Source organism: Chanodichthys erythropterus, chromosome 21, assembly GCF_024489055.1.
Source record: "Chanodichthys erythropterus isolate Z2021 chromosome 21, ASM2448905v1, whole genome shotgun sequence".
Lineage (NCBI taxonomy): Eukaryota > Metazoa > Chordata > Actinopteri > Cypriniformes > Xenocyprididae > Chanodichthys > Chanodichthys erythropterus.
In genome coordinates this window covers 1,948,965-1,960,820 of record NC_090241.1, presented here as the reverse complement: position 1 = coordinate 1,960,820, position 11,856 = coordinate 1,948,965, and the positions used below count along the sequence as shown (strand labels likewise).

Sequence of the window (11,856 nt, the reverse complement as noted above, 5' to 3'; positions counted from 1 at the left end):
ATTTTTTTTTTTTTTTAGAAAATGATGGTTTCTCTAGATAAGACTCTTATTCCTCGTCTGGGATCATGTAGAGCTCTTTGAAGCTGCACTGAAACTGACATTTGGACCTTCAACCCGTTGAACCCCAGTGAAGTCCACTATATGGAGAAAAATCCTGGAATGATTTCCTCAAAAACCTTCATTTCTTTTCCACTGAAGAAAGAAAGACATGAACATCTTGGATGACATGGAGGAGAGTAAATTATCAGGAAATTTTAATTTGAAAGTGAACTAATCCTTGAAGCTGGCTTCTGCTTATGAAACTGCAAACTATTCTTCATTAAAAGTTTCTTCAATTTATTTTTTTAAACTCTGACTCCAGGTCTTCATTCATCATATCTTTTGGGTCTTTTACTGTAAAATTCCCCTACACTCCCAAACGTAAGCCACATCCTTATCCGCGACTTCATCTTTCTGTACAGCCACAGCAAGACACTTGACTAGAGATGGATCAGCTGTCAGGTGTTCCCTCCCTGTTCCAAGCACTGCAACATCCTGGTCAAAAACACAGACATTAGGAGAAACATCCTGCACACATTCCTTTCTGTCAACTTTATCAGACATAAATGTTTCAGACACCTAAAACATCATCAAACTTTAGTCTGAGCACAAGTTATTATGCAGACAGGAAAACAGAAGGAAACTGTTGGCCCACATCATCTGGTTTACCCAACCCAGGCAGTGCAGACTTCCGCGAGGGCAGGGGGTAGAGATTGTTCTCCCTCTGTAAATCACGTGGGCTGAAGGCTTTAACCACCAGCAATTTCGTTGCTCAATATCAGACCTACTTCTATGGGAAGAGAGCATACTTCCAACTGTGGTATTATAAGGTTCTATCTGGCAAAAAAAAAGTAATTGGAAAAAGTAACAAATTGGAGAAGAAACGATTATATTAAAATGTTTAAATAAAACTTCCTTATAGCTAACTTTTCAAACTTTTATTTGATTGTTGATTATTAAATGCATTTTATTTAATTAATTGATTAACCAAATTTATTTTCGTTTTCCGTTTAGGTTTTTGACTAAACTAATAGACTATTTTAATTTATGTTTCGGTAAAAAAAAAAAGTAGACGGGCAAATTTTCATACATGACGTCACTGCTGGTGGGAGGGGCCTCACAGATGTGCGGTACGCTGGAATGTTTCTCTGTTCAATAAAAAAAAAAAAAAAAATGTCAGGGTTTTGCGACAAAAAAAAAAGAAAAAAATGATGTGCGGTACGCCACTGCTACTTATAATTTGTTTTAAAACATAAAATTAGTGTTGTAACAATGTGTTGACATGCATGTGAAAGTTAAATTTAATAGTTTTTATGACATTTATTTCATATTTTAAATGAATATTTTTTTCTTGATCAAGTTAAGTGTAAAAGGCAGAGATAAATATTTTGTCAGAGTAAAAAACAAGGCGCTCTCTTCCTACAGCTTCCCAAGATAGTTAAGAGGTTACAAACATGGTCAGCAGGACATTGATTTTCTAGAAATAAGGCTCAAAGGTGGCTAACAGCACTCTGTTGGAGCATAAATCACGATGTGTAACACAACATATTGAGCTAACACACAGAATCAAACACAGCAAACAATCAATCAATCATTAAAAGAGGCAGAGAGCGCCCTCCAGCGGGATCCGGGGGGATTTATACCACCAGCAGTCTCTCGTTATGCCCAGGACCAATCCTGAAAGAGAAGGAGACAGTAGGAACACAACCAAGCAAAGTAACATTACGTTATAGACGTAACATCAACCCAATGTTTTGGTCCATTTTTGACCCAAATTGGGGTTGAAACAACCTAGCATTTGTTAGAGTATAGTGGACAAACGAAACATGTGATTGTCATTTTTTTTAATTCTCAAATCAATAATGCCAAATTTACCTATAGTTGAAGAAACACCTAAATGTTGATTTTGTTTATTAAAAATGCTGGGTTAAAAACAACCCAAGTTGGGTTGAAAATGGACAGACCCAGCAATTAGGTTGTTTTAACCCAACCTGCTGGGTAGTTTTATTTAACTCAACTATTGTTTAAAAATTATTGTATTGCCTGCAGGAAATTAACCCAAAATATGTTGGAAATTAACATAATAAATGTTTAATAAATTTAATAAATGAACATTTAAAAACATTTAATAAATGAACATTTGTTAATAAGTTTAATGAATAATAATTAAATAATAAACATTTATTAAATTACTTATTAATAAATGTTCACCTTTTGATTATTATTGTTTCCTCTAGTAATTTTGTGTCTGATTTTTAATTTCCAACATATTTTGGGTTCATTTTAAGCCAGACATAGAGTCATTTTTAAACAATAGTTGAGTTAAATAAAACTGTCCAGCACTTTGGACAAACATTTAACCCAACCGCTGGGTTTGTCCATTTTCAACCCAACTTGGGTTGTTTTTAACCCAATATTTTTTAGAATGAAGCATTGGTTTATAGTTTGCTATATTACACACTCTGAAAAAAATGTGTTGTTTCAACACAAAAAACAAACCCATCCGTTTGGTTAAAAATGTAATTAAAAAATGTAACCCAACAGTTGGGTTTGTCCATTTTTGACCCAAATTTGGGATTTGGGTTGAAACAAATCCCAAATTTTAGTGTAGTGGACAAATTGTCATTTTTTTTTTAATTTTCAAAATCATCAAGGCCAAAATTGGCTATAATTGAAGAAACACCCAAATGGAGGTTTTGTTTATTAAAGCATTGGTTTATAGTGTTAAAACTGGGTTGTTTCAACCCAAAATTGGGTCAGATATGAACAAACCCAGCTGTTGGGTTAATTTTTTTAATTAAATTTTTAACTCAACGGTTGGGTTTGTTTGTCCATTTTTTTTTTTTTTTTAGAGTTTATAGTTAGTGTCGCATGTGTTTTATAATAATTTACAACTTAGTAATTTAATTACAGTAATTTACAACTCACAATAAATAAGTCAATTTTACAACTTTACTGAAATGAGACATCTTCGATGAGAAATGCAGCACAAAAGTGTATTTTTCTCAGTGATATGTGTGTGAAATCTCTGGAGTCTACTTCATCCCAGCAAAAGGTGGCGGTAATGAGCTATTGTAGTTTCTCCTCCACCGGAAACAGCAAACAGAAGAGAGAAGAAATGTGTCTGTTGTTTGGTAGTAACGGACTACACGATATTTTGGATTACATAATTAGATTACAAAAACAAAGAGTCTGCAAATAGAATAGGATATATTTTATTTTTTGTATTACACTATTAAACAGTAAGTAGCAAACATAATTTACTGTTTTTGTTGCTTCGTTGTAAAAGAGCAGAGCTCGTGTGAAGATGGAGCGGTCTCGCACAGCCTTCGACCACTGGATGCACAAACACCACTTCACATTCAGAGACACGCGCGGCAGAAACATCACCGTGCAGTGCAACCTCTGCCTCCCCAAAATCAACATCCTATCCACCGCCAGGGACTCCACATCCAACCTAAAGAAGCATTTAGAGGTACGTTTGCGTGTTTTCTCAATTTAACACCCAGAGATTGCTGTTTTTACTGTGTATTTTGAGTTTGTTGGGCGAATATGCGAAAGCATGTTTTTGGTAGATTCGCGCTCGAGCACAGAAAGCTTTTGTTAATGTGAATGCAAGGAAGGGTTAAATAATATCATTTGGTGACTTATAAATACTGGTTTTCACTTTAAAAGCTTTTCAGGAGAGTTTCAAGCGAAACGTGGGTCCGAATCAACAAAAGTGGGAGTGGTTTTGAGTTTGTAGCAAACTAATTTCTTCTTTTAAAAAGCGTTGAGTTGGATGTAGGGTGCCAAATTAAGTCTAGATACTCGATAGTAATAACGTTATCCATTCATATAATGATAAAGCCTAATTTGATTTGAAATCTTTTGGCGTCGTAGGTGTTTCTACAACGCATTTAGGCTATTAGTTGCAAACTCTTTAGTTATTGTCGACTATGTAATGTAGGTAAAACGTTGTATTTACTTTTTTAGAAAAGAATGTTATTGATGTAATTCGTGTATATTTGGGAATGGGGGCATAACCGCGTGTATGTCTCACGGTTTGTTTATTTTGCTTTCTAGAAATGAAAATGTAGCTTGTTTCACAATTATAAGTGATCCGACAACGACATCTTACTGTGTTTGTGTAAAATATAGTCTAAAACTTCGAAACATGCATATCCTCTGTATACTTGTGTTAAAAAAAGAGCAAAAGCTCGTTTGAGAAAATGGCGGACGGCAACAGTTGCGAAGGTGGGATTGGTTGGTCAGTGATGTTTTTAAGGCGGGTTTAACTTTGTTGTATGAAATATGCTGTGTCCGAAATCAACCTCTATCCCTTATTTAGTGAATGTCATATAGTTATAGTTGCTTTATAGTTTTAAAAAAGTAAATAAAACATTCCTTTGACACATCCTATATGACTTGATTCTTTCTGATGTACACAATCGGAGATATATTAATAAATATCCTGATGCATCCGAGCTTTATGATGGCAGTGAACGGGATCAACGAGTATGAGCTGAAGAAAGTGCTTCCATCCATCATAAACATACTCCACACGGCTCCAAGAGGTTATTAAATGGTTGGTTCACCCAAAAATGAAATTTCTGTCATTCTGTCACACCCATAAGACCTTCGTTCATCTTCGGAACACAAATTAAGATATTTTTGATGAAATCCGATGGCTCTGTGAGGCCTGCATAGCCAGCAATGACATTTCCTCTCTCAAGATCCATTAATGTACTAAAAACATATTTAAATCAGTTCATGTGAGTACAGTGGTTCAATATTAATATTATAAAGCGACGAGAATATTTTTGTTGCGCCAAAAAAAACAAAATAATGACTTATATAGTGATGGACGATTTCAAAACTGCTTCAGGAAGCTTTGGAGCGTTATGAATCAGTGTATCGAATCATGATTCGGATCACGTGTCAAACCGCCAATCTGCTGAAATCATGTGACTTTGGCGCTCCGAATCGCTGATTTGACACACTGATTCATAACGCTCCGAAGTCTTTCCTATTTACTTAAGCAACGACCGGGGAGCCAGATCTGCTTTTTACCGTAAGTAGAATAGGAAAGGCGTAGAACATTCAGCGTAAGCTTTTAGAAGAATACGGACACGGGAAGTACGTTCAAGGCGATATTTTGTGTGTATAAAACATAAATGGTTGTATTTTTTGCTGAAAATGACCGATCGTTTTGCTAGATAAGACTCGTCTGGTATCTTTTAAAGCTCTTTGAAGCTGCACTGAAACTGTAATTTTGATCTTCAACCATTTGGTAGCCATTGAAATCCACTATATGGAGAATTTCTTTTCGACTGACGAAAGAAAGAATGACATGGACATCTTGGATGACATGGAGGTGAGTAAATGATCAGGAAAAGTTTATTTAAAAGTGGACTAATCCTTTAAAGGCCTTCTGAAGTGAATTGATACGTTTGTGTAAAAAAACCTGTTAAATATGTTTTTTTTTGTTTGTTTGTTTAAGTAAAATATCTAGCTTCCGCCAGCCCTGTATTCAACATGCAAAGAAAGTGTAAAACTCTTGCAGTTCAAAAAGCTTATGCCACGCCCTATTCAACTTGCGCAAAAAGTTTAAGTGACGTGACGCCAATTTGTTTTCTTCGTAACTTGAATACGGGAGGCGGTCTGGCAGAGGCTAGATATTTTACTTCATAACTTGTTAAATATGGATTTTTTTTTTACACAAACGCATCACTTCGCTTCAGAAGGCCTTTATTAACACTCTGGAGCCATGTGGAGTATGTTTATGAGGGATGGATGTGAATGTAGATGGAGACACTTTCTTCAGCTCATACTTGTTTGATAACCCATACTGACATTATAAAGCTCAGACGCATCAGGGTATTTATTAATATAACTCCGTTTGTGTTCATCAGAAAGAAGAAAGTCATTTACACCTAGGATGGCTTGAGGGTGAGTAAAGCTTGGGGTGATTTTCATTTGAAAGTGAACTAATCCTTTAAGTCTAATTGATAATAAAAAAACCATGGGTATGCTCTAGTTGAGTATTATGGGATTGAATGAGTGCACTGGATAATCTAATGCACAATATATGGGATTGGGGTGATTTCAGACACAGCTAAATTTCTGTATGGTATGTATGTGACGTTTATTCATTACAGTATGTTGTTTGATTTATGATTATTCATCAAAGCACTTTATCTGTTCACACTAGCAATGTAATGGTATGACGGTTTTTACGGTACACGGTTTTAAATAAAGACGATTATTACAACATAAGTTAGGGGTTTTATTTTCAATAAAAAAACAGTAAAGAAAAGAGGGAATCATAAAAAAATGTCTAAATTGCGACTTTCTCCTCTTTCATTTAAGTGTCACTCACCTTGCCAGATGCGCAAACGGCAGCACAGCGAAATGTCGGAGCCTGAGCCTCTTTTTCTCCCTCCCAAGCGGCTGAAGTCCGTTGTTTGGGAGTATTTTGGGTATTTAAAAGACCCAGGAGGCACCATCCTTGTTGATGGTTATCCAGTTTGTAGAATGTGTCGGAAAAAAGTGTCGGCTCGGGCGGGCAACACTTCAAACATGATGCACCATCTACGTGACCACCACCCCAAGGAATTTGCAAAGCTGAATGTAAGTGACAATACCATAAATCGCCAACTAATAAATTATAGATCAACTTTTATAAAATATAATGACTAATTTTAAGGTTTATAGATAGGTCAACATTATGTTTGTACTTTCTGTAAGCATTAAATGCAACATTAATATAGGACAACCTTTTATAAATGCCAAAAACAACAGAAAATATAAAGTTGTGTGGGGGGAAAAAAATCAAGTGTATAATCCTGTTATATTGCACCGTTTTCATTGTACCGTGAAGATCTCATACCGTTACACTTCTAGATCAGCTTACCTAAAGGCTACTGTCCCACTTTGTCCAACATGTTAAAGAATAGTTCACCCAAAAATAAAAGTTGTCATCATTTACTCATCCTCATGTTGTTTCAAACCAAGATACTTTTGTCTGTGTGAAACAAAAGATATTTTGAAGAATGTTTTGAGTAGGGATGTCCTGAGTCATTGAATATTGAGTATCTGCTGATACCGAGTCCCAATCCGATACTTGTATTTTCTTAGTGCTTGTTGCACACTTCAAGTACATTTAAGTTATTAAAATCATTCCCATTTATTCAGTCAGTCTGACTCTGATGGCAGATATAAATAAAAACTAAATAAATTACCTTCGAGTTAGGGCTGCACGATTCATCTCAATTTTATCGCACGCGATTTGGCAAAAGCTGCGATTATTTTATGCGCAGCTTGTCAGAGCTGTACGGTTCTGTGATCAGTAGTAAATGCTTCTTCATCTGAAAGCCAGAGGGCGCTCTTGTGCAGAAACTGCAAATATGCCCTGCTGCCGAAGTAGAATGCGCGTCATTCCAGGAAATCCCATACTATCGCTGTAGCTGAATAAACAGAAGATTGAAACGTTTGAAACGTTTTGATAATAAACACACGACTGCCTTGTTCTGTGTAAGAAGCCACAAAATCTCACAGAAGGACGCTCAACTGTCGTGAAGTGAGTTTGGAGTAAAAACATGTTATTAAATATTGTCTTTTGTTGGACAAGATGTTAATAAATGCTTCTCATGTCTGGAAAGATGTTTTGATGCATGTTGTTTTTTCAAATGCACATTATAAACAATTCAAACTCTCAGTGCCTTTCAGATGGATTAGCATTTGGAGCCATAGTTCATTGACAAGCCGCGCATAAAAAAATAATCGCTGCTTTGAGATTTCATAAGCCAAATTGTTTAAGTGCGATTTCAATGTTTTTTTTCTAATCGTCCGATTAATCGTGCAGCCCTACTTCGAGTCATTCGTTACAAAAGTATGCATCAAATATGCTGAACATGGAAGCTCGAACGCGCGTGTGTGATGCGTTAGAACAGACCTTATTGGTTCTTGCGTGTCACGACACCTGCGTAAAAGCTGACGTAAATGCATCACATACTCAGATACAAAATGTATAGTATAATGCAATGTAAGTCGCTTTGGATAAAAATGTCTGCCAAATGCATAAATGTAACTGTAAATGCAAATGCAAAAAAAAAAAAAGTAATCGGCCCCAATACTGAGCCTTGAGGCACCTCGGGACATCCCCATGACTGTACAATGAAAGTCACTCGGTTCCAGAACAGAATTGGGGCCCCATTGACTTTTATTGTATGGACAACAGTTCAAGAAGAACTCGTATCCCTCATAGGACATTGATTCTTCATTGTTTTCAAACCTAGAAGAAAGAAATATTCCAAATTTTTCATCTTCTAGGGCAAGACATATCCATCAGTTAATGCTTTAAAGTGTTTCACGTGTCTAACAAGTTTAAGCAAAGAAAATAAATGTCTTGTTTTAATTTCTTTGTCCTCCAGAGAAAGCATTCTGTGGCGTGTAGGAAGAGAATAAGGGATGCACCAAGCAGTGATGGACCAAGCAATTACGGACCAAGCATTATGGAAAATCAAACGGAAGAATCAGCCGAAGCAAAAGAAGCTAAGTCCGATCCCACCATTTATTATCAAACACAATCCAGGCTAAATGCACTGGTTTTTAATTTCATCGTGGAGGATGTGCAACCCATTTCAATTCTCGAGCAACCTGGCTTCAAAAAGTTGATTGAAGCATTAAGCAGAGGCAAAAAAGTCATGAGCCCAAATGCTTTCGTCACCAGGCTTGATGTGGCATTTGATAGAATGAAAGGGGAGCTAAAAGCGAAACTCGACAAAGTGCAGACATTGTGTACAACTGCTGATATATGGTCGGTGCAGGACAGAAGTTATTTTGGAATGACGTGCCACTGGCTTGAGGACAATCTCGAAAGGAAGTCTGCTGCTCTTGCCTGCACAAGAATCCCTATCAGCTACACCTGTGAAACCATTATTGCTAAAATTCAAGAAATTCACTCTTCCTATAACATCGAGAGCAAAGTTCAGGCCACCGTCACTGACAACTGTAACAATTTTGTGAAGGCTTTTAAAGAGTTCTCATCTGAGGATGACCAAGAAGTGGAGGAGAGTCACTTTGAGGATTTGGGCAGTATTCTTTGTGACGGAGAAATGGGTGGAGACTTCTTTCTGAGTTATTTCTTACCACCCCATCAAAGGTGTGCAGCTCAAACATTGAACTTGATTGCCTCAAAGGACCTAGCGGATGCTGTCTCAAATGGAACGGCAGGTAAATTGCACAGTAGCTCGATTGCAAAATGTGCCGCGATATGGCACAAGACCCATTCCTCTACGGAATCTGCTGAGGCATTGGAATCCATTGCAAAAATGACAATCACAGTTCCTTGCCTGAATAAGTGGAGCTCGGAATACTATGCCGTTAACAAGCTGATGTCGCTTACTGATTCGCAGCTCAACGAATTGACCGAAGCCTTGGGTGTCACACGTTTTACACCCGATGAAACCGCATATCTCACAGAATATACAGACGTCTTCAAACCAGTGGCGTTTGCGCTTGACCTTCTGCAGGGAGAAGAAAAGTGTTTCCTTGGCATTGTGATACCAACGTTGTTGACCCTTAAAAGGAAGCTGGAGGAGAAGGCGGCAAACACCCACCTGTTCTCGAAGGTCATTGAGAACACCGTTAAAGCAATTGACTCTCGCTTCAAGCAGGTGTTTGACAGTTCTGATGCCAGATTGGCCACAGCCACCATGCCACAGTTTAGATTGTGGTGGTTACCAGAAGATGAGAGGGAAGCTCTTCGAGCACAGTTGATCACTGAGGTTGTACAGGTAGACCAGGGGACTGAGGAAACCGAGACCAATGGAGGCTCTGTTCATGAGGATGATTTCTTCTCATATGGACCTGGAAGTTCTGGCAACAAAGGTGGAAAGAGGGAAGCGGCAGAAGAGGTGTGGCTGTATCTTCAGGGCACAAACAAAGATCTGAAATGCCTAAATGAATTTCCAGGGGTGAAAAAAGTGTTCATCAAGTTCAACACAACTCTGCCCTCAAGTGCCCCTGTGCAACATCTCTTCAGCAACGGGGCCAACGCTGTTACCGCAAAAGGAAATCATCTCACAGATGAACATTTTGAGCGTGTACTCCTTTTACGTTACAACAGCAAAATCACTACTGCGTTGGAGTAATTCATGCTGTTTATTGTAAAATAAACTTTTTTTTTTTTTTTTTTGTATAGTTAATAGGATATACGTTCTGTCCCCCCCAAATATTACAACTATTCTACACAAAAGCATGTGCCACCAAATAAATTTTGGAAAACATTTATTTCTTAGTAAACGTGTAAACAAAAATAAATTTGTTTCTTTTAAAGCTTGGACTAGTGGTTCTAGAACTGTTCGTAGAACATGGTAGTCATTGAATAATCTAGATGTATAAGATTAGATCTTACTCTAAATTAAGATTTAAATCATGTTCGGAGCTGTTGTAAAATGCTTAATGCATAACTGTAACCACACGTTAATGAGACATGTTGCTACATTGCTTAGCAACTGTAAACAAATTATATCACTTGGTGGAAGAATTGTTTATTCTGATTCTCATTATTAATAAAAGTGTTTTTTTGAACATTGGCCTCTCTTATTTTATGCTTTTTTGCAATTTTGTAAGAGCAAGATGACAATTTAAGATATGCATAGTGATTTTACCATGATTATAACTCCTTTTCAAGGGAAGACCATTCACTCGGCAGCCATTATTGCAACGCCAGCTATTTCGGACATCTAAGACCAGGCCCTATCTATTTGAATGGAGGAATCCTGAAATAAAAAAAAAAACTGCTTGCCGAACTCACAATTAAATAACATATTTTAAATCAGAAACAAAATTCTTACATGAACTGTCTAATGTAGTTTCTTATGCTCAAATAGTGTTAAAAAAAGCTTAAGCTAGACCAGCCAATACACATGTGCAATTCTGAACGCGAGTCTCCAGTTCCTATAGCTGCGTCTCATTTCGAAGGCTGCATCCTCCGGAGGTCGCATTTAAAGGGTGCATACGTCATCGACGTGGTCTCATTTAAGAAAAGTAACCATTAGATTGCAAAGTTAGAAAGAAATTGCAGTGTTTTACACCTCACAAGGAATAACATTCAATTTTATTACGGTTACTTTCTTAAATAAGACATTCTTGATGACGTATGCAGCCTTCAAATGCGACCTCCGGAGGACGCAGCCTCCGAAATGAGGCACAGCATATGATAACCGGAGCTTCTAACAGCATTTTTGCAATTGACTTTATAAATCAGCGATTGGTTCTTCTACTTAGTAGGGCAGGACATATTCTGCCAAATTGCACGTTGCAGTTTATCCCATTCATAACTAATAGGAGTGAACCATCTTTCTATATAATAGTCTTTGGTTGTAGGCAGCTACAGTGGTATATTGCTTTAACTCTTTCTTCTGGGATAGAAGAGATGCTTCATATTATTAGACTTTGTTTTGACCTTTTATTGTTAAAGGGTTAGTTCACCCAAAAATGAAAATGTCATTTATTACTCACCCTCATGCCGTTCCACACCCGTAAGACCTTCGTTCATCTTCAGAACACAAATTAAGATATTTTTGATGAAATCACGTGACTTTGGCACTCCGAACTGCTGATTCGACACGCTGATTCATAATGCTTCGAAGCTTCCTGAAGCAGTGTTATAAGTCGTTTTTTTGGTGCTCCAAAAATATTCTCGTGGCTTTATAATATTAATATTGAACCACTGTACTCACATGAACTGATTTAAATATGTTTTTAGTACATTAATGGATCTTGAGAGAGGAAATGTCATTGCTGGCTATGGAGGCCTCACTGAGCCAT

General features: G+C 37.2%; 1 protein-coding gene across 3 annotated transcripts; it reads left to right on the top strand.

Moving 5' to 3' along the window:
- Nucleotides 1–3,174: 3,174 nt before the first annotated feature.
- zbedx (zinc finger BED-type containing X) lies at nt 3,175–10,562 on the top strand. 3 transcript variants are annotated; one of them, XM_067374021.1, is made up of 3 exons: nt 3,175–3,514; nt 6,391–6,651; nt 8,454–10,562. In XM_067374021.1, exons 1-3 carry the CDS (start codon nt 3,347–3,349, stop codon nt 10,173–10,175), a joined length of 2,151 nt encoding a protein of 716 aa, XP_067230122.1. In that variant the 5' UTR covers nt 3,175–3,346; the 3' UTR covers nt 10,176–10,562. The 3 variants fall into 3 exon arrangements, with proteins under 3 accessions (XP_067230122.1, XP_067230124.1, XP_067230123.1); XM_067374022.1 differs by lacking the exon at nt 3,175–3,514 and adding an exon at nt 5,931–5,970; XM_067374023.1 differs by lacking the exon at nt 6,391–6,651.
- The last annotated feature ends 1,294 nt before the right edge of the window (nt 10,563–11,856 follow it).